Source organism: Danio rerio, chromosome 2, assembly GCF_052040795.2.
Source record: "Danio rerio strain M-AB ecotype USA chromosome 2, GRCz13ab, whole genome shotgun sequence".
Lineage (NCBI taxonomy): Eukaryota > Metazoa > Chordata > Actinopteri > Cypriniformes > Danionidae > Danio > Danio rerio.
The window spans coordinates 60,741,042-60,764,713 of record NC_141022.1 but is presented as its reverse complement, the minus strand read 5'-3'; the positions used below and the strand labels follow the sequence as shown (position 1 = coordinate 60,764,713).

At 39.4% G+C, this 23,672-nt stretch overlaps 2 protein-coding genes and 1 pseudogene across 3 annotated transcripts in view; 1 reads left to right on the top strand and 2 right to left on the bottom strand.

The window, feature by feature from the left end:
- The window catches only part of btbd2b (BTB domain containing 2b), a 1,074,195-nt gene that overhangs the window by 433,037 nt on the left and 617,486 nt on the right, over window positions 1-23,672 (top strand). The window lies entirely within an intron of this gene.
- ftr39p (finTRIM family, member 39, pseudogene) lies at window positions 185-9,669 on the bottom strand (annotated as a pseudogene). The gene is given in 6 exon segments (NR_137203.1): window positions 185-834; window positions 3,573-3,632; window positions 3,734-3,893; window positions 3,979-4,212; window positions 4,322-4,417; window positions 9,018-9,669. The product of NR_137203.1 is annotated as a finTRIM family, member 39, pseudogene (transcript).
- On the bottom strand, window positions 11,179-21,415 carry LOC100006950 (tripartite motif-containing protein 16). The gene is made up of 6 exons (XM_087241731.1): window positions 21,106-21,415; window positions 16,820-16,915; window positions 16,451-16,684; window positions 16,206-16,365; window positions 16,019-16,078; window positions 11,179-15,851 (listed from the first exon to the last, which is right to left on the bottom strand). The coding sequence occupies exons 1-6, from the start codon at window positions 21,274-21,276 to the stop codon at window positions 15,313-15,315; spliced, it is 1,260 nt and encodes a 419-aa protein (XP_087097857.1). The 5' UTR covers window positions 21,277-21,415; the 3' UTR covers window positions 11,179-15,312.

Sequence of the window (23,672 nt, the reverse complement as noted above, 5' to 3'; positions counted from 1 at the left end):
AGGTGAATTGGGTAGGCTAAATTGTCCGTAATGTATGAGTGTGTGTATGAATGAGTGTGTTTCCCAGAGATGGGTTGCGGCTTGAAGAGCATCCGCTGCGTAAAAACTTGCTGGATAAGTTGGCGGTTCATACCGCTGTGGCGAACCCGGTTTAATAAAGGGACTAAGCCGACAAGAATTTTTGAAAGTAGTGGTTTTAATGTTTACAGTAAATCACAAAAATTGCATCAACAGCAAGACTGATATTTTGAGAACATTTCCCACAATATTGCATGCATAGAATCTGTATCATCTACACTGTCAGATCACAGAGCTTCACTTTTGAAGTGTTAGAAACCAAGAATCCAGGATAGAGTGTGTGTGTGAATGTGGTGTGGAGTGTGTGTATGAGGCTCATTGTTGTGTCAGAGACGCTGTAGAAGGACAGAGTTCCTGCACTGTGATCCACATACACTCCTATTCTAGGGCAGCTGTCGGCAGATTCAGAGAATTCAGTACTTGCAGAATTGTAACAGAATGATAAGCTGTAAGCAGAGCACTCCAAACTCCAGGACTGATCATTGCACCCAAACATACATTCAAAACCTTGTCCCTTCCTCTTGATGCTCTTATACGACACTGATATAAACACACCATCATCTCCGCTCCATTCCAGCTCCCAGTAAGAGCGTCTACACACACTCTCTCTGCACAACACCTGAGGGCGATAAGTAAATCTGTCTGGATGACCAGGATACGGCTGGACTGAATCTTTATTTTCCACCACTGTGTTTCCTTTAGACAGAACCAGCCTTTTATTCACTGTGTTTGGATCCAAAGTGAACTTTTGGAAATCTGATGAAGAAATGAAGTAAAATAAAGTGATACATGACATTTATCTATCTAGGAAAGGTATTACATTGATTTTTGTACAGTATAAAAGTAACAATAAAATGAATAGTAGTAGAATTGACAGTAGACTACCAGAGCTCCAGACAGCGACTAAATGGATGTTTTGCAACCTTTTTTATGCCTGTATGTGTACAGTATGTAGAGGTGTAGGGGCTTGATGAAAAAAGGTTTGGTAGCAAGGTTCTTGCTATCTTGAACACAATTACTATTAAATTACTGTTTATTTCTTTACATTTTAACTTTGTAAATTATAAAATCATGCGTGTCCTCACGGTTGGTGTCTCATTTTGTGAGCCGACTGACAACAGTTGTTCGCTCCCCTCCTTCTCCCCTGCTCTGCTGGCCACTCCCACTCCTGCCCTTTGCTCGCGGAGCTCCACCCCCATTATCATGCATCTTTTGAAAAAATTCTGAGGTAGACCTGAACCGAAAGTGGGGGGGTGTCATGACCCTTTAAGAATTTTGGGATCATAATTTTTATCACAGTAGAGCTGCACGATTCTGGCTAAAATGAGAATTGCGATTTTTAAAAAAAATTTTTTGCTTTAAATAAAGATTACGATTCTCTCACGATTCTGTAGATGTAAAATAAAGCTTAATATTAAATTATTGTTTTTTTACTCAAACATATGGTAAAACAACAATATTATTATTATGTGTAGTTCTAATGGTTTCTATAAATAATTCTACTTATAATAATTCTGATGTTGAATTATTTTTGCGATATAGGCCTATGCTTGCAATCTGTCATTGAGAACATTATTAGACCATTTAATTCAATATATAGACTAGAGTAGCTATACTGACACTGTAAACATTATTTTATATATAGAAAAAAAAGATCAAATGCTTGCCGTAATCATAACTCTAAAATGGGATATGATCATTTAAATGATGTGCACGCTTTCGGTTTCATTTTGACTGCTAAGTGCTGTTCATACTTCGCGCGCGGCTCTCAAACGATGTAACACTCTGTGTCACAAACAGAATATTATTTACAACTGTATTACCTGTTACTCACAACATATGCAGGTTCTGTTCACTGAAGTAGACGCGCGCGCGTCCATCATTAAGCAGGGCGCACGCCCGCACAGTCAGCAGCTCGCGTCCCATGTGATTTCCCCTCCGCGATTACATCATTATATGAAGTCAAAAATGACATTTTTACGTGAATTATACCTTATAAATACAGTATGTGACTCCTTTAACATCATTTGGAGGTGTCCATGTCGCTGAGCAACGTGTGAGAAACAATGAAATCACTCGTGCAGCCGCCTGAACTTGAAAATATGATTGGCAGAATCATAGAAATGCTGGATTAAGATCGTCTAGGGCAGTGGTAACCAAACTTGTTCCTGGAGGGCCGGTGTCCTGCAGATTTTAGCTCCAACTCTAATCAAACACACCTGAACAAGCTAATCAAGGTCTTACTAGCTATACTTGAATCATCCAGGCTGGTGTGTTGAGGCAAGTTGGAGCTAAACCCTGCAGGGACACCTGCCCTCCAGGACCGAGATTGGTGACCCCTGGTCTAGGGGGTCGAATCTAGATCGCAATCTTTTTTCGATTAATTGTGCAGCTCTATATCACAGTATATGAAATACTTAAATAAAACCACTTGCTTTAATTTAATTTGATTCAAACATCAGACATATACAAATGCATAGTTCAGATCCTAATTGCTGTACTCAGGGCCGGAGCAAGCTGAACTGCCGCTCTAGGCAGAGGAGGATCACGCCGCCCTCAACCCAAATGTAAAAACGAAAGTGAACGGTTATGAAAATGAAGTGAGGTGTCACGGACCTCTAATCTGCCGCCCTATGCGCAGATATAACCGAGGACACGCGGGTGCTGATGGAGGTGTCGCTGACGCCGCCCTCTCTATTCTGTCGTCTATGCGCAAATATATCTGAGGATGTTGGTGGTGAGGGAGGTGTTGCGGACATAACTGAGGACGTGGGAGGTGTCGCGGACGCCGCCCTCTCTATACTGCCGCCCTAGGCGGCCGCCTAGGTCACCTCTATGGACGCGCCGGCCTTGGCTGTACTATTTATAGTGATGCAAGATTAATAAATGCAGCGTAACATGATTTCAAGAGTTCACACTTAGATAGTGTTTGACAACTTGTTAGCAAGTTAGCAGGTTTGGCATGCTGTCCCGGGAGAGAACCCTGAGCTCGGAGATAGTTGAGCCCATGGCTCCCGCCAGGTCCATAAAGCATGTGAGGGGAGTACGGGGTCAGGTGTTCTCGAGAGGTCCCCTCGGCAAAAGAGGAAAGGAGAAGGGGTGGATGGGGGGTTTCTTCGGAAAACGAAGATAAGGGAGTAGATCTTAGCTAGGTTATTTATAGTGAGTTTGGATCAATCCGATTGGCTAGCCAATGAGGGTAGATGAGTGGCCAGCTGCAGTCCATCATATCACGTGCTCCTCTCGAAATTAGCTTGTGAAACTTCATAAAATGACCTTTTCTATGGTTTTGGGAATTTTGAACAGCTGAACTGTTGTAGAAGTAAAAGTTGCAATAATAAAAATACTTTTCACAAGTATTAAACTTACGATTAAACTTCTGTTTTGTTTCCTGTATATTTAATACAATCACTTCAGCACAGTTCATTCTGATTGTTGATATATAATAAGACAAAAGATCATATTTTCTGCACAGTATGCTCAGAGTGACTTACACTGGAGGAACTGCTCACGGGTCTTTGGTTCAGGAGTGGAAATGATAGTAATGCTGCTCACTGTGGAGACAAACAGATGATTAATAGTAAATATGATCAAATATTATAAATGCATTTACTGTAGGAATCATATGAAACATGTCAGGAAATATAAATCTGACCTCTGCTAGATATGGTCTTCATCTCCTCAGTGCAGAACTGCTGCAGTTTGTCTCTCAGACGAGACACAGATTCAGTAACTTTATTAAAAGAGAGCTGCGAGCTGATAATAAAGCTGGATGAGTCTGTAGATCCAGGAGGGACAGAGAGAGACTGCAAACTCTACACAGACACAACAGAAACAGCAGCTGAAGACACACAAACACAATCTCTGCTCCACATGCTCTTCCACTGTCCTGTGTGTCACCTGGAGGAAATGGATGTGATCTTCTGTGTGTGAAAGCTGCTCCAGCTCAGCGTTTCTCCTCCTCAGATCATTGATCTCCTGCTCCAGTCGCTCCAGTCGTTCTTCAGCTCCACTCACTGCAGTCTTTTCTCCATCTCTGATCATCTGCGTGAGCTCCGAGCGGCTTCTCTCAATCCAGCAGATGAGCTGAGTGAAGATCCTCTCGGTGTGGTCCACTGCGGCCTGTGCAGAGCGCTGTCAGACACACACACACACACACACACACACACACACACACACACACACACAGAAGCATTGGAGTGTGAAAGGCCTCTTCAGCTGCTGTTCTTCTGCTCAAACTCACCTTGTGAGACTCCACAGCCTCTCTCAGCTCCTCCAGCTCCTTCTGTCTCTCCTGGAGTCTCTGCTGGAATCTGCTCTGGGTTTCCTCCAGACAACTCTGCAGGATTCACAGTGGATGTTAACATTAGGCTTGATTTAGGTCACCAGGGTCTAAGAACAGCGGTATTTTAATGTCCAATAGTGATGTCAAATGAGGTTGATAATTGGTTGATTTTAGGTTGTTTTAAAAAGTTTTAGAAAGTCGAGCCAACATCTTGAGCCAGTGTCATATTGACATCAAATACTGACATTTATTTGTCAAGTATGGCAACCAAAATTCAACATCTGATAGACGTCATAGTCGTAACGTCCACCCTGATAGTCGTAACGTTCACACAACGTCAAGCTGTTACATCAATAGAGGTGAATTTATTATTATTATTTTTTTGCTTTGGACCGTAACCAACGAGCCCTGACGTTCGGCCCAATTTTCATTTCCAAACAAAATACAACATCCCATGATGTTAGGGTACAATGTCACTTTGACATCATCCAGGAAGTTTCACACGTCCTCCGTTCTTGAGTATTGGCATTGAGCTTTGGCAGCTGATGATGACGTTACACAAGAACACAAGATGGCTGAAGAACGCATATTGAGAAACAGGCAATGTGCTATTATGCCGTTGTATGCAGTTTGGAAAACAATAGGATTACTCTGGGTCCTATAGGCGGACCCAATTGTCAAGGGGGCTTATGACGACGGTATAATAACACATCCGTATCTCAGCAGGGTCCCTCATGTTTTTGGGTCCTCTTAAAACAAATCCATTGTGTTACGTGGATATTTGCAAGTTGTTTATGTTGTGACCAAATGCAGTTCGTTTTTTCAATTGTTTGTTGTGACCAAATGCAGTTCGTTTCTTCAATTGTTTGTGTTGCGACCGAATAGCAGCGCATTTCTTCAATTGTTTGTGTTGTGACCAAAAGCACTTTGTTTCTTCAATTGTTTATGTTGTGTCCAAATGCAGCTCGTTTCTTCAATTGTTTGTGTTGTGACCAAATGCAGCTCGTTTCTTCAATTGTTTGTGTTGTGACCAAATGCAGTTCGTTTCTTCAATTGTTTATGTTGTGACCAAATACAGTTCGTTTCTTCAATTGTTTGTGTTGTGACCAAATACAGTTTGTTTCTTCAATTGTTTGTGTTGCGACCAAATGCAGCTCGTTTCTTCAATTGTTTGTGTTGTGACCAAATGCAGTTTGTTTCTTCAATTGTTTGTGTTGCGACCAAATGCAGTTCGTTTCTTCAATTGTTTGTGTTGTGACCAAATGCAGTTTGTTTCTTCAATTGTTTGTGTTGCGACCAAATGCAGTTTGTTTCTTCAATTGTTTGTGTTGTGACCAAATGCAGCTCGTTTCTTCAATTGTTTGTGTTGTGACCAAATACAGTTTGTTTCTTCAATTGTTTGTGTTGTGACCAAATGCAGTTTGTTTCTTCAATTGTTTGTGTTGCGACCAAATGCAGTTCGTTTCTTCAATTGTTTGTGTTGCGACCGAATAGCAGCGCATTTCTTCAATTGTTTGTGTTGTGACCAAAAGCACTTTGTTTCTTCAATTGTTTATGTTGTGTCCAAATGCAGCTCGTTTCTTCAATTGTTTGTGTTGTGACCAAATGCAGCTCGTTTCTTCAATTGTTTGTGTTGTGACCAAATGCAGTTCGTTTCTTCAATTGTTTATGTTGTGACCAAATACAGTTCGTTTCTTCAATTGTTTGTGTTGTGACCAAATACAGTATGTTTCTTCAATTGTTTGTGTTGCGACCAAATGCAGCTCGTTTCTTCAATTGTTTGTGTTGTGACCAAATGCAGTTTGTTTCTTCAATTGTTTGTGTTGTGACCAAATACAGTTTGTTTCTTCAATTGTTTGTATTGCGACCGAATAGCAGCGCATTTCTTCAATTGTTTGTGTTGTGACCAAATGCAGTTTGTTTCTTCAATTGTTTGTGTTGTGACCAAATGCAGTTTGTTTCTTCAATTGTTTGTGTTGTGACCAAATGCAGCTCGTTTCTTCAATTGTTTGTGTTGTGACCAAATACAGTTTGTTTCTTCAATTGTTTGTGTTGTGACCAAATACAGTTTGTTTCTTCAATTGTTTGTGTTGTGACCAAATACAGTTTGTTTCTTCAATTGTTTGTGTTGTGACCAAATGCAGTTTGTTTCTTCAATTGTTTGTGTTGCGACCAAATGCAGTTCGTTTCTTCAATTGTTTGTGTTGCGACCAAATGCAGTTCGTTTCTTCAATTGTTTGTGTTGTGACCAAATGCAGCTCATTTCTTCAATTGTTTGTGTTGTGACCAAATGCAGTTTGTTTCTTCAATTGTTTGTGTTGTGACCAAAAGCAGTTCGTTTCTTCAATTGTTTATGTTGTGTCCAAATGCAATTCGTTTCTTCAATTGTTTGAATTGTGACTAAATACAGTTCGTTTCCTCAATTGTTTGTGTTGTGACCAAATACAGTTCGTTTCTTCAATTGTTTGTGTTGTGACCAAATGCAGCTCGTTTCTTAGATTGTTTGTGTTGTGACCGAATACAGTTCGTTTCTTCAATTGTTTGTGTTGTGACCAAATACAGTATGTTTCTTCAATTGTTTGTGTTGCGACCAAATGCAGTTCGTTTCTTCAATTGTTTGTGTTGTGACCAAATGCAGCTAGTTTCTTCAATTGTTTGTGTTGTGACCGAATGCAGTTTGTTTCTTCAATTGTTTGTGTTGTGACCGAATGCAGTTTGTTTCTTCAATTGTTTGTGTTGTGACCAAAAGCAGTTCGTTTCTACAATTGTTTGTGTTGTGTCCAAATGCAGTTCGTTTCTTCAATTGTTTGTGTTGTGTCCAAATGCAGTTCGTTTCTTCAATTGTTTGTGTTGTGACCAAATGCAGCTCGTTTCTTCAATTGTTTGTGTTGTGACCGAATGCAGTTTGTTTCTTCAATTGTTTGTGTTGTGACCGAATGCAGTTTGTTTCTTCAATTGTTTGTGTTGTGACCAAAAGCAGTTCGTTTCTACAATTGTTTGTGTTGTGTCCAAATGCAGTTCGTTTCTTCAATTGTTTGTGTTGTGTCCAAATGCAGTTCGTTTCTTCAATTGTTTGTGTTGTGACCAAATGCAGCTCGTTTCTTCAATTGTTTGTGTTGTGTCCAAATGCAGTTCGTTTCTTCAATTGTTTGTGTTGTGTCCAAATGCAGTTTGTTTCTTCAATTGTTTGTGTTGTGACCAAAAGCAGTTCGTTTCTACAATTGTTTGTGTTGTGTCCAAATGCAGTTCGTTTCTTCAATTGTTTAAAATGTGACTAAATACAGTTTGTTTCCTCAATTGTTTGTGTTGTGACCAAATACAGTTCGTTTCTTTAATTGTTTGTGTTGCGACCAAATGCAGTTCGTTTCTTCAATTGTTTGTGTTGTGAACAAAAGCAGCTCGTTTCTTCAATTGTTTGTGTTGTGACCAAATGCAGTTTGTTCCTTCAATTGTTTGTATTGCGACCGAATAGCAGCGCATTTCTTCAATTGTTTGTGTTGTGACCAAATGCAGTTCGTTTCTTCAATTGTTTGTGCTGAGACCGAATAGCAGCACATTTCTTTAATTGTTTGTGTTGTGTCCAAATGCAGCTGGTTTCCTTAATTGTTTGTATTGCGACCGAATAGCAGCGCATTTCTTTAATTGTTTGTGTTGTGACCAAATGCAGTTTGTTTCTTCAATTGTTTGTGTTGTGACCAAGTGCAGCTCATTTCTTCAATTGTTTGTGTTGTGACAAAATGCAGTTCGTTCAATATACACTCGATGCAAAAGTAGCCTGTATTGGCCTTAAGGCACATTCAGTTCCGCAGAATGCTGATTTTGTCAAAGAGTAGTTAGTTCAGAAATGATTTAGTTAAATTTAATAGCTATAGCTGTTAGTCATAAAATTGGGCTCAATTTAAATATCGAGGAGGTCAAGCCACTGGTCCTTCAAAACTCTGCAGCAGTTTCCAGTTGCTTCTTAAAGGGCCTTTACACCGCATGAGTTTACATTCAAACTCAAAACACACCTTTTCTCTTTGGCTTTGAATTGTAGTTGATTGTTCTTTGTCAGATCTCATTCTGTGGTGTAATTTATAGTGTCTTTGATCACAATTCTTTTCTTTATTTGATCGCACAACATAGGGGTGTCGCTAGACACGTGCCCCAGGGGGGGTTCAATTTCACTATACAAAAGTGTATGTGACAAATAAAGGCCTGATTTGATTTTTGCACAACATTTCAACTGTTCTATGGTGTTTTTATCTATTTAAAGACAATCGGTATGTTGTTAAACAACAATCCTCAAAAACCCATGCAAGTGTGTAGATTCCTGACCTTGTTAAACAGTAAATAACAAGAACTTTTGAAAACATTATGTTTCTTCATCAGTCAAACACAGTCTGACCGGTTTAGCTTCATTCACGTATCTGTGCTTTTCAGACTTGTTTAACTGGAAGTGTGCCTGCCATTATATTCAGTTTGAAGGTAAACTTAAAGGGACAGTTCACCAAAAAATTTCACATTTGTCAATATTTTCACATCCTTCACTTGTTCCAAACCTGTTTGAGTTTCTCATAAAGTTTATAACCACTTGAGCAAACCATCCCTTTATTATGAGTATGACTGTTTTCCTCTAATGAAAATGAAGAGACATTATTAATCGAGATCATACCTGTAGTTCAGTCCTCTCTGCTGCAGCTGAAACAGTGTCATGGTGTTTGTGTTGATCCAGCAAACACAGATAACATATACAGCAGTGATCAGTGCGGCAGAAGATCTCCAGGAGTTTCTTGTGTTGTTGACAGATTATCTCTTTCAATTTGTGAGTGGCTTCAGTCACTTGGTGTTGATTTCCTGGGTGAATCTCTTGATGGCGCTGAAAATGAGTGTGACAGTAAGAGTTCAGACACACCAGACAGGACTTGACGGCTCTGTTTTTGGCTCCAGTACAGACGTCACACTCCACATCTCCAGATGCAGCGGGACTCAGAGCAGGACCAGCAGCTTGTAGTTTGCTCTTCTGCAGTTTCTCCAGCACTTCAGCCAGCATGGTGTTTTTAGCTAAAGCGGGTCTGGGGCTGAAGGTCTGTCTGCACTGAGGGCAGCTGTAGACTCTCTTCTGATCCTCCTGATTCCAGCAGTCTGTGATGCAGCTCATACAGTAACTGTGTCCACAGGGAATGGAGACTGGATCCTTCAGGAGATCCAGACACACCGAACAGCTGAACTGATCCTGTGCAACAGAAACACTGAATTCTGCCATTTTACTGCGCACACACACACAGACTGAGAGTGACAACAACACTACACACACAACACTGATTATTACTTTTGGTTTTCGGGATTCCTCTAACTCTGACACTCCCTCACCCTGTGTGCGTCATGTAATAAACTCCGCCACTAGAGGGCAGTCTAATGCAGAAATAAACCCACAACAGTGCAGAATGAGTAGATATATAAGTTATGTTGCATTTTAAAATTCTTTGTCAAGCTCTTATGAATTTTAGGTGATCACTTTCTGTTCTTTAAACTCATCCATTCATTGATATGTAGATAATTTAATAAGTAAAAATTAAAGTGCAACATTCTAGTCAGTGTGAAGGAATTATTAGACTTGGCAACATCCAAACTCATGTGACAGGAAGACCAATCAAAGGCCGTGTTTCTGCTTGAAGCGGCGCTGCGCAAACCGATTGGTGGAGAATGACATCAAAGCACCGCCAGAGGTTCTATTTAGAATGTGGAGCATTCGGCAATCTGATAGGTGTAGCGGTGCTTTGATGTCACACCGAACCACACCTACACAACAGTGTTTCCGCCCTGCACTGCGTGCTGAGTTGATGCTCTTCAGCATTATAGGACGAGAAGTTTAGAGAGAATTACAGTAAGTGTGTTTTTATCACTTTGTTTAGACTAAATCAGCGATGTCTGCTTTGACCTTTGGATAAATAAAAGTTGAAATATCAAGCCAAACTCTGTCTCAAACTTATTTGTCACCATTGTAGACCCTGCTTGCATATTTTTTGCTGTTGTTGGCAGTTAATTTATGCATAGTGTGTGTGCGTGTGTGTGTGTGTGTGTGTGTGTATATATGTGTGTATATATGTGTGTGTGTGTGTGTGTGTGTGTGTGTGTGTGTATATATATATATATATATATATATATATATATATATATATAAATAAAATGTATTTTGACATTTTCGCCAAATGCACTGTTTTTTCACTGATACAGAGGAACGTGATACAAATAAGCCTAAAAGTGCAGCATTGTGAGCATAGACAGAGGATCATCAACATTCAAATAGAAAGTGGCATAGACCGTCTTTAGACATGGCAAATAAGATTTTTTGTTGTAGGCTGATGCAGCTTTTTAATAAACAACTTTTTGCCAGAACATGAAAATGATCAACACAAACACAACTTATATTATGCTTGAGCAATCCAAAATTTTAATTAGACCAATATATACTTGATAAACAATGATAAACAGACAAGAAAGTGACAATATACATAAAAAAACAAATAATTATACTAAAAACACACAGACACCCATTTAAAAATTGGATATCCCTATTTAAATTATAAAAATAAACAGTTACAGTACACCTCTTAAATTCTGATTATCTGTAAATGCAACAGAAAAGTAGTACGTTGTTTGTATTTATCTGGATTATTGTCTATGCAAGAAATTTGCTGGAACAGAAAGACAAAGATCACAATGAGTATAACGATTAAAGTAATCATAAAGACTTCATAATTATTTACTGTGACCTGCTGCGTTTATCTAAACAGCTGGCAGTGCTTAATAATAATGTTACATCAAGTTCTTTAGAGGAGAAGAAATGTATTTTATTTATTTTTAAAGGATAAAGTCATGTGTGGATGCTCTGAGAGTTTTTTTTAAAGATACCAGTTTTAATAATCAATATCTTCCTCTTGTTCACTTGAACCTTTTAAATGAAACAGATCACATTTTTAAGCTTTTTTTTTACATTAGCAGAGTTTGCTAGCTAAGTTAGGCCCATTTAATATCATGTTAATCAATAGATGTTGAATTATGCAAGACATTATGCAACACACCACCTGTAGCTTACTATCATTTTTATGTCTCCCTTTCACATGCTATGGCCAAATAAGTCTAAAACTAGTGCTGCTGGCCAATATCGCAAAAAAAAATGCCATGTTTCATATCATTCGATATAGATAATTATTTAATATTTTTAACAATACATTCAAGAATATTAGGATTTTTTTAAATTTATTAAACCACTTCATTTTAATTTACCAACATTACTGAAGCAAAATTTAAAAGATTTTTAATTTAATAGTAAAAAACTAAAATATTTAAACTAAATCTCTGATCTGATTATAATAAAATACACATAAGTGTTAAACTTGATCAATAAAACGTTACAAAGTGTGTGCAATGGTAAAGCTAGACCAATATCTGTAAAGTGTAAATAATGATGCAGTAAACCTTTAAACAAACTCTTTAAACAAAACTAATTATGATCATCAGATCTGAGCTTTCAAGTAAAGAAACCAACATCATTATTCAAATACATGCTGAACATTAATATAGTGAATTTGAATGACTACATTACCCACGATGCTAAAAAAAAATCTTTCAGAAGGGGAGCTGGTGCACAAGAAAAGAAACCAAAAAGCCACTCTGGCGAGCTCCTTACATCCTTTTTTAACACAATCTCCTCACTGCTGCTGTCTGGCACTCATTTTCGCATGTGTTGTTATTCTGACCTGAAGTGACAAGCGTGAGTGCATGCTTTCCTTCACCATTTACTACGCTGTCTCTCGTAACTAGAGGACTGTTTTCTCAGAGGATGCCAAACAGAGAAACCGGTCATGATCACCAGCGATCTAACCACCAGAGATCGCTGGAAAACATTCACACTCATGTAGGAGTACAAATCTGCTGAACGCAGCTCCACGCTCCAGGTACACTTCCGTTGCATGGTCCTGGAGCGTGGAGCTGCAGAGGGCCTGGCGCTGCGTTCAGCAGATTTGTAGTCCTATGTGAGTGTGAATGTTTTCCAGCGATCTCTGGTGGTTAGAATGCTGGTGATTGTGACAAAACCATTGCTGCAGCTCCAATGCAAGTTAATGGAGAGAATTAAAAAGCACTGCAGTGTTTGTCTCAGCTAATTAGTCTGCCGTTACTGAAATATGTAATTATAAAAATAATAATAAATGTTTTTTTTTTCTCAGACTTAAAGCGCTAAGAGCATCAGAACACAGTGAAACATGAAATACAGAAAATAAAAAATACAGATCAAAAGAAAGCCTCATAAGTTATAAGCAATAATAAAACAATGAGTTTTAGGACGTTTCTTAAAACAGTCCAGGGAAAGGAAAGCTTTTGCAATAGTTCTACCGGGAAGACTGAGATGTCACGTCATTCATAATAATTATCTCGTCAGCCTATAACAACCAAGCAAGCCATGCGTATAAGCTCATCTAAACAATCTGTTTCGCTGTATTCAGGTGACGTTGCGAAAGTTTCCCTCCATCCTCCTCATCACCACCACCACCTCCAGGTCAGCCTCGTCTCCACTCAGGGGGTTGGCTTCGCCCTGCCTTCATCTTCAGGCAGGATCTGCCAGCTCATCCAGAGTTCTGCACTATATACGGGGCTTACGCCAAAGAACTTTATGGAAGGACCGTAACAAATTCACATTCATGCAAACAATTCACAATAAATGTTCAAACGTTTTTCTGCCTCCTAAAGTCTTTCTGGTAGAACTGGCGTTCCTGATGTTTGTGGGAAGAGCATTCCAGAATTTAGTTGCACAGTTTTTTTTCCCCAATTTCTGTTTAACGGAGAGCAGATTTTTTCAGCACATTTCTAAACATATTAGTTTTAATAACTCATTTCTAATAACTGATTTATTTTATCTTTGTCATGATGACAGTAAATAATATTTGACTAGATATTCTTCTAGAGATTTCTACACAGCTTAAAGTGACATTTAAAGGCTTAACTGGGTTAATTAGGTTAACTAGGCAGGTTAGGGTAATTAGGTAAGCTATAGTATAACTATGGTTTGTTCTGTAGACTATTGAAAACAAATATAGCTTAAAGGGGCTAATAATATTGAACTTAAAATGGCTTTTAAAAAATTAAAAACTGCTTTTATTCTAGCCGAAATAAAACAAATAAGACTTGCTCCAGAAGAAAAAATATTATCAGACATACTGTGAAAATATCCTTGCTCTGGTAACTACATTTGGGAAATATTTAAAAAGAAAAATACATTCAAAGGGGGGCTGATAATTCAGACTTCAACTGTGTCATATTCCATACAATGTGTGAAGCAGATCGGTTAGTTCTACTTGCATGAATCGCAGTGCGCTCACGGCATTTAAAGAAGTTCTGGGGCCTCATGTATCAACGCTGCGTACGCACAAAAACTTTGCATACGCCAGGTTTCACGCTCAGAATCGTTCACGTTTGGATTTACTAACAATAAACTGAACATGGGAATGTGCGCAGCTTCACGGCAGCTTTATGGCTGGCGTACGCACATTTTTTTGTGCGTGTCTGTTTGTTTCCATTGGCGACTCCTAGAGGCAGTTGTGTTAAATTCCTCTCTACAAAGTGTCTGAGCCGTGCAATGGCAGCTGTATGAGACGGGTTCATCTAGCAGGTATATAAGGTTTCCATACCATACAGTTGACCAGCCAAACATTAAAGCACAATTTGCAGCGGTCGCCTGTTTTCCCAATGTAATCTGAGCGATCTACCGCACGCACATTGCTATAAAGACACTATCTGAAGATGAATTTGCATGCGTGAATCAGAAACATTTCCATTCAATAAATGTGCAAATAAATATGATGCACAAACTTATTGATGACTCCTACTTGTCTTTCTCGTGATAAATAGTGGGCAAAATCTGATATGTAGCGGGGGAAAAAAGAAGAAAGAGTTCACCAGACGCTGGATTCGAGCCGAGTTCATGCTCGAACATGTCAATACATGATCACATGCGTCCTATGAGGTGCGCCACTGAGACTGCTAAGGGTACTGCAACATTTTACAGATATAAACCACACTATTTCTTTTTTTAATGCACTCAGTGCGATGTTCAGACCCAACTGTGTTAACCGCATCAGCTAAACTCTCCCACTCTATTTTTTTCTTTTGTTGTTAATTCCGGAGAACAAACTTGCAAATAACACCGCTTTCCTCCGGTCTACCTCTGAAAGCAGCACCTCCAATTCACATTCTGTTCAAAGTTTCTCTTCTTGCTTGCTTTTGCCGTTGCTTTTTCGTTGGGTTTTTCCATTAGCATAGTCATTAGCATATTCATACGGGGGAGGAGGCAGGGAGGGGTTTTGTGCTCGTGCATGTTGCGCTCAGTTTCACATTCATTCAGATGTACAAAAGAATATGCGTGAGATTCGGCGTACGCAGTGTTTCATACATCTGAATTTTTTTCTGCGTACGCACATTTACAGCTTTGTGCGTACGCAATGTTTTTGTAAGATTACCACGCAAGTCTTCGTACATGAGGCCCCAGATGTTTTTAACTAGGTGTGGCAGGAAAATGCATGTGTGTCACATGCGCGCAGCTTGGACACCATGTGCACATCACTTCTTGTGCACATCGTGCAAGTCACGCACCTCCATTGGAAATGACCAACTGACACCCTAAGCTTATTGGCACTGCATTGGCGCGCGCTCAGCAGCTACACTTTAATAAAACTATAGCGCTTCAAACAAAAAGTTCCTACCAAACTATTTTAATATCGTTATTGACAATAGTGTTTGGTTAGAAATACTGCCCAGCCCTACCTAAAACAAAAAGCGTTTGACAAATATCTTTTGAAGTTAGCCTTAACGCAGTAAATGCTAATGGGTAAAAATAATGTTAATGAATTATTCATGTTTAAAGTAAATGTATCAAATGTGAAAACCCCAATACTATTTCATGTACATTTCATCTACACTGTCAGATCACAGATCTTCATTTTTGAAGGGTTATTATGCCCTAATCCAGGATAGAGTGTGTGTGTGAATGTGGTGTGGAGTGTGTGTATGAGGCTCATTGTTGTGTCAGAGACGCTGTAGAAGGACAGAGTTCCTGCACTGTGATCCACATACACTCCTATTCTAGAGGAGCTGACGGAGGGTTTAGGGAGATCAGTCTTTATATTATTATGCCTGAATGATAAACTATAAGGAGAGCAGAACAAACTCCAGGACTGATCATTGTTTCCAAACAGACACTCATTACTGTTTCCCTTTCTCTTGATGCTCTTATATGACACTGATATAAATCCACCATTACCGCTCCACTCCAGCTCCCAGTAAGAGCGTCCACACACTCTCTCTCTACACAACACCTGATGCCAATAATCAAATCTGTCTGGATGATCAGGATAGGACTGGGCAAAGCCATTCATTTCAGCCACCCTGTTTCTTTCAGACAAGAACAGCAGGTTATTCGCTGTGTTTGGATCCAAAGTGAGCCGTTGATAATCTAATGAAGATAAAAGAAGATTTCAAAGTTATCAGTATGCAGTTTTAACTAATGTTTTTTCTGATAAAACCAAACCTACAGTGACTGAATTCAAGATTGATTTGTGCAGATTGAATAATCACTATTTTTTTCGTACATGTTCAGTATAATTAATCAGAGTGACTTACACTGGAGGAACTGCTCCCGGGTCTGTGGTTCAGGAGTGGGAATGATGCTAATGCTGCTCACTGTGGAGACAAACAGATGCATAAAAGTAAATACTGTAAAATATTAAACTCTAAATTTAGGATCTTTTGTTAAGCATTCTGCTCTACATTATTTATTATGATACACATAAGGAAAAGTAGAGCTTACCTCTGCTAGATATCAATTTTATCTCCTCTCTGCCGAAATGCTCCAGATCCTCTCTCAGACGAGACACAGATTCAGCAATTTCATCAAAAACAAGTGGAGAGTTGATAATAAAGCTGGATGAGTCTGTAGATCCAGGAGGGACAGAGAGAGACTGCAAACTCTACACAGACACAACAGACACAGCAGCTGAAGACACACAAACACAATCTCTGCTCCACATGCTCTTCCACTGTCCTGTGTGTCACCTGGAGGAAATGGATGTGATCTTCTGTGTGTGAAAGCTGCTCCAGCTCAGCGTTTCTCCTCCTCAGATCATTGATCTCCTGCTCCAGTCGCTCCAGTCGTTCTTCAGCTCCACTCACTGCAGTCTTTTCTCCATCTCTGATCATCTGCGTGAGCTCCGAGCGGCTTCTCTCAATCCAGCAGATGAGCTGAGTGAAGATCCTCTCTGTGTGGTCCACTGCGGCCTGTGCAGAGCGCTGTCAGACACACACACACACGCACACGCACACACACACACACACACACACACACACACACACACACACACACACACACAGAAGCATTGGAGTGTGAAAGGCCTCTTCAGCTGCTGTTCTTCTGCTCAAACTCACCTTGTGAGACTCCACAGCCTCTCTCAGCTCCTCCAGCTCCATCTTTCTCTTTAGGAGTGTCTGCTGGAAACTTCTCTGGGTTTCCCTCAACTGACTCTGCAGGATTCACAGTTAAAAGCAAACATCACTGCAAAGTCGTGATTGTGAATGGGAATCTCAGGACTTTCTTTAGTGTTCATGAGAAAACACATTGGGTGCAGTAAAGTGCATTAGTGCAGCTAAATGTTCAGAAATGCTTGTTTCGGAATTGTTTTCCTCATTTATTTCTTTCTAAAGGATGTTTTTTCAAGTTGCTGAAACAGTCAATTATTATTTTTTTTAGTGGAGAAGATTGTACAAGAAAAAAAACATTTGCAACAGTTGTCTACAACCTATTTCCATCCAACTAATCATTTACAGTTGAACTGGTCTGCATGATGACACCCCGATTGACAAAAGGGTATTGCATATGTTTTGGTATCGCAACATGAATTTGCCCTTCAGCCATTTCCAAACTGCATTTTGTTTATTCCAGTGTTCCATCTGGACGAAATCCTCATTGTTTCTTCAGGGTTGAGCTATTGATCGTCTTGTATCAGTACCCTGGCATAGACTTTTTCAGGGTGGCTGAGAAGTGTGATGCCCTTTAAAAGACCGTCAGGTCACCTTCTCAAAAACGGGGACTATCACATCAGCTGTCCAGTCCGAGGTATAGTACTCAACCAAGACAGCCCCACAACATCCAGAGACTAGAGGTTCACAGGGGAGATCCTCTCATATACCAGGAAATATGCCAACACTGGGCAGCTATAAGCAAGCTCACATGGGCTGCCACCTCTCACTGTGTGAGCACTGACATACCAACTTCTACTCCAGAGTCCAGGGGCCTCATGTACGAAGACTTGCGTGGAAATCATATTAAAACATTGCGTACGCACAAAGCTGTAAATGTGCGTACGCAGAAAAAAATTCTGATGTATGAAACACTGCGTACGGCGAATCTCACGCATATTCTTTTGTACATCTGAATGAACGTGAAACTGAGCACAACATGCACGAGCACAAAACCCCTCCCTGCCTCCTCCCCCGTATGAATATGCTAATGACTCTACTTTGGCAAAACCCAACGAAAAAGCAAAGGCAAAAGCAAGCAAGAAGAGAAACTTTGAACAGAATGTGAATTGGAGGTGCTGCTTTTGCAGGTAGACCGGAGAAAAGCGGTGTTATTTGCAAGTTTGTTCTCCGGAATTAACAACAAAAGAAAAAAATAGAGTGGGAGAGTTTAGCTGATGCGGTTAACACAGTTGGCTCTGAACATCGCACAGAGTTAATTAAAAGAAATAGTGCTACATATCAGATTTTGCCAACTATTTATCACGAGAAAGACAAGTAGGAGTCATCAATAAGTTTGTGCATCATATTTTATTTGCACATTTATTGAATGGAAATGTTTCTGATTCACGTATGCAAATTCATCTTCAGATAGTGTCTTTATAGCAATGTGCGTGCGGTAGATGGCTCAGATTACATTGGGAAAACAGGCGACCGCTGCAAATTGTGCTTTAATGTTTGGCTGGTCAACTGTATGGTATGGAAACCTTATATACCTGCTAGATGAGCCCGTCTCATACAGCTGCCAGTGCACGGCTCAGACACTTTGTAGAGAGCCATTTAACACAACTGCCTCTAGGAGTCGCCAATGGAAATAAAACAGACACGCACAAAAAATGTGCATACGCCAGCCATGAAGCTGCCGTGAAGCTGCGCACATTCCCATGTTCAGTTTATCGTTAGTAAATCCAAACGTGAGCGATTCTGAGCGTGAAACCTGGCGTACGCAAAGTTTTTGTGTGTACGCAGCGTTGATACTTGAGGCCCCAGCTCTTTTTGAGAAGCTGTGTACCAGAGCCCAAACTGCATGGAGGTGAGCCTGACTATGTCCCCACATAGCAAAATTTATCTGGCCCAGCTCTGGCCCACACAATCAGGTTTTGCTTGGCCCACATGCTGCAGTGAATTACGATACATGACTGGACCAAATCTGGCTTCCAGACAAGGGCCAAACACAGACCATATCTGGGCCAAGTCTCAGCCAAGTTAATAACTCATAACTGGGCCTGAACTGGGCCAGATAGGTTGGTGTGTCACGATTGCAATGAAATTGATAAACCCATGGAGTGATGCGCTGTAGGCACACTATGGGCACGCTTTTTCTCAAAGTGACCTGAATTTTTTCAGATTTTTTTTTTTGAATTTTTTTTCTTTACTCAAAAATGATTTTAGTGTATTTTAAATGTGGGTCAAGACTGGCCAAACTCACATGGCCCACTTATCAAAATTTTAAATCTGGGCCAAATACTACGTTTTTCATCTGGCCCAAATCTTGTGTGCCGCCTTAAAAACGGTGCCACCTCTGCCAAACCCGGGCCATGTTTGGCCCACATGCTGTATGCCAGTGCCGGATGAATGCCTGCTGTGCCAGCTTTATGCCAAATCTGGGCCAGAATTCTTTGCTACTAGGGTCTAGTCGGTCTCCTTTAACCTCCCGCATAAGCTCAGACTCCTTCCCACCCAATGAGGTGAGATTCCCTGTCACAAGAGCCAGTCTCAGTGTCCGAGGATCAAGTACGCATGGCTCTGACCATCAACTAACCTTCTACAATGTATCCTCGCTGCAGCCTGTAGTACTGGATGTGGTCCAAAATGTAGTGGACACCCATTTGTAAGTGGTTGTTGCTAGAAAGAAGAAATATTTTTGTTCCTGTTCAAATTACATATTACATTGTGTGTTATTAACATCTACACCTACCCAAACCCTTAAGCCGAACTCATGTTGGCATGTTTGTTATTGTACAGTTCGTAATGGACCTGATCCAGTACATCATTGCACTACAGACTGCAGCGAGGACCTTGCAATGCACCGGCTCCTTTCGGCTCCTCTTGCAGGTGGTGAACAGGAGGTTAGTGATGCAAGCTGAGATTGCATCACTCAGCGATGCAATGTCAGACACAATGCACTCAATGGAGTGAGTGACGTCACTGTGACGGGTAGGGTTAGGGGTGGGGTTAGGTGAGCGGATTAAAAAGCATTGGATGCAGCTCAGATTGCACTGCACCGAGTCTGCAGCCAGACCCTTCTCTGATGGCCTGATGTGACGTCAGGATGTAAAATTAGTTTGCTATTTCAGGAGAGGAGCCAAGACTTAAAGACTAACAAATAAATAATACTAATATTAATAATAATAATAATAAATAATAATAATAATTAATAATAATAATAATAATAATAATTAATAATAATGATAATTAATAATATATTATTAATAACAATATAATAATAATAATAATAATAATAATAATAATAATAATAATAAATAATAATAATAATAATAAATAATAATAATAATTAATAATAATAATAATAATTAATAATATATTATTAATAATAATATAATAATAATAATAATAATAATAATAATAATAATATAATAATTAATAATAATTAAAAATAATAATAATAATTATTATTATTAATAATATATTATTAATAATAATATAATAATAATAATAATAATAATAATAATAATATTTAATAATATATTATTAATAATATAATAATAATAATAATAATAATAATAATATTATAATAATAATATAATAATAATAATTAATAATAATAATAATAATAATAATATAATAATAATTAATAATAATAATAATAATTGTTGGCAACAAATAGAGTACATATAGATATTGTACACCTTAATCAAATGAGTTGCATGTGAGTTCGACCTAATTAGTCCTATATAGTTTAGTCTAAACCATTTTTTATTGTTTATGTTATTGTGTTACCAGTCCTTACAAAACACTATGAAATTATAAATAGGATGGTTGAGACAAAAACAACTTTTAATGTGGAAAATACCTTATATAATGTGTTGCAGTGTCACGTTCCATGTAGTGTTATGAGTTATTTCTTCCCTAGGGATGACATTAACCCAATCTCCAGAACATTGACTGACGTGCTCTGTGATGTAGCTTCTGTATGCTGAATTAATGCTAAATTTGGGATTCTTCGAAAAAGGCATTTGTCAATTAAACAATAATCTGTTGAACACACTGTGCTTAAGTCTCTCATTTAGGTGCTTTCATTTCAGTCAATCATTAATATGACACCACCCTGACCAAAGTCTATTACACATGTCTGTTGGAGCGAATATCAGAAATACAGTTTTAAGTATGTGCGCTGTACGAAACTATCAATATACAGAGTCATTATTAATTATTGAGCATAAGTGAGTTCTTACCTGTTTTTCAGCTCTCTCTACTTCAGGTAAAACAGTGTCATGGTGTTTGTGTTGATCCAGCAAACACATATAGCATATACAGCACTGATCAGTGCGGCAGAAGATCTCCAGGAGTTTCCAGTGTACTAGGCAGATTCCCCTCTGAGCCACAGAAACACTGGATTCTGCCATTATACTGCTCACACTCACAGACGGAGAGACACACCAACACAACACACAGATGACTGCTTACTTTCTCTCAACATTTCCTGCTTTTGGACAGTGGGAAGGTGAAAGGTGCACCCAATAATATGTTTCCTGGACACAATCCAGAGTAAACAATCCAAGTGAAGCGAACCATATATGGATAATGACGCATCCCTTTAGGTGTATACGAGCTAATCCCAAAAATTTTGATAAGGTTTACATTTTATTAGGTACACCTTACTTGTACTCTGTTGGACCCATTTTTGCCTTCAAAACTGCCTGAATCCTTTCTGGCGTAGATTCAACAAGATACTGGAAATATTCCTCAGAGATTTTGCTTCATATTGACATGATAGCATCACACAGTTGCTGCAGATTTGTTGGCTGCACATCCATAATGCCAATCACTATTTGTAATGTTGCAGTATGTATTTGCATAATGATGTTCCTTTACTTGAAAGCTCAGATTTGATGATCATAATTTCTTATGTTTACAGAGTGGGAGGTTTACTGCATCATTATTATTCACACCTTAAAGTTTGCTTTGATTGTTCAGCGTTTGCACTTTACCATTGCGCACACTTTGTAACATTTTATGATCAAGTTTAAGAGTCTCTTTAACCTTTATATTTATTTTATTACAAAGAGATCAGGGGCTTCATGTATCAATGCTGCGTACTCACAAAAACTTTGCGTACGCCAGATTTCATGCTCATATTTGGATTTACTAACGATGAAATGAACATGAGAATGTGCGTCTGTCCATGCCAACTTCATGCCTGGCCTGGCGTACTGTACGTTCATTTCTTGTGTGTCTGTTTTATTTCCATTGGCAACTCCTTGAGGCAGTTGTGTTAAATTGCACACTACAAAGTATCTTTGAGCCTTGTAATGGCAGCTGTATGATGGGTTCATCTGAATGTCTAGCAGATATGCAAGGTTTCCATACCATGCAGTTGACCAGCCAAACATTGAAGTGCAATTTGCAGCGGTCGCCAGTTTGCCTAATATAATCAGAGCGATTGACTGCACGCACATTGCTATAAAGGCGCCATCTGAAGACGAATTTGTATAGGTGAATCAGAAACATTTCCATTCAATAAATGTGCAAATAAAATATGATGCACAGACGTATTAATGATTCCTACTCGTCTTCCTCGTGATGAAGAGTAGCAAAATCTGATATGTAGCAGGGGAAAAAAAGAAGAACGTCTTCAGCAGACGCTGGATTCGAACTGAGTTCATGCTCGAATGTGTCAAAACATGTTGCCATGCGCTTTACAAGCTACGCCACTCACGCTGTTAATGACGCTACAAAATTTTACACCTTTGCATCACACTATTTCTCTTTTAACCCACTCAGTGCAATGTTCAGACCCAACTGTGTTAACCGCATCAGCTAAACTCTCCCACTCTATTTTTTTCTTTAGTTATTAATTCCGGAGGACAAACTTGCAAATAATGCCGAGTTCAGACTGCATGATTTTCAAAGTAGTTGTGTCACAGATGTGTTCACACTGCTTGACTATCTGGGCTTGCATTTCGTCGCTGCTTTGTTTACACTGCAAGATGGATCGGCGACATGGACTTTCACATTGCATGACTTTACTATAGGAAGAATCACAGACAACTTCGTCCAAACTACATCTCACAGCCAAAAACACGTCGTATATCTTTTGTTATTAACTACATAATGAGAAAGAAGCCTTTAATGGGGTAGAACATGTACATGTTTGCTCACCTGGGTTTAAAGGGAATTAGCCATTTCTCCTCAACGTTGATAATAAACTAATTTCTTTCTGTATGAAACGTCAAACAGACACGGTTGCTCCTGAGTCCTGTCAAACCTCCACTAGTTTTTCCTCCATTTCGTGGGTCCAAATAAACCGAAAATGAGCGCTTTTAACTTCTCCCCCAGCCTCCCGCTGGCCTGCAGCAGGTATACACACACACACACGCAAGTGAATGCTGCTCTCTCATTGGCTGCAGGCGATCGCTGATATTATTTTCAGTCAAAACTCAATTCACACGGCATGATCTGAATCGCCGACAGCTCCAGATATTCAGCACGCCAAATATCTCGCAGGCATCTGCGACTCATCGGCGATTCTCTCAGATCGCGTCTTTGATAGTTCATACTGTGTGATTGTCACTCACGTGCACGAGCAGCGATTTGCCTGTGATTTCAGGCATTTGTAGGGGATTTCTCAAAACCTGTCGGCGAGCCAAAATCGGGGCTAAAAATCACGCAGTCTGAACCAGGCATAACACCGCTTTTCTCCGGTCTACCTCTGAAAGGAGCACCTCCAGTTCACATTCTGTTCAAAGTTTCTCTTCTTGCTTGCTTTTGCCGTTGCTTTTTCGTTAATAGTCATTAGCAT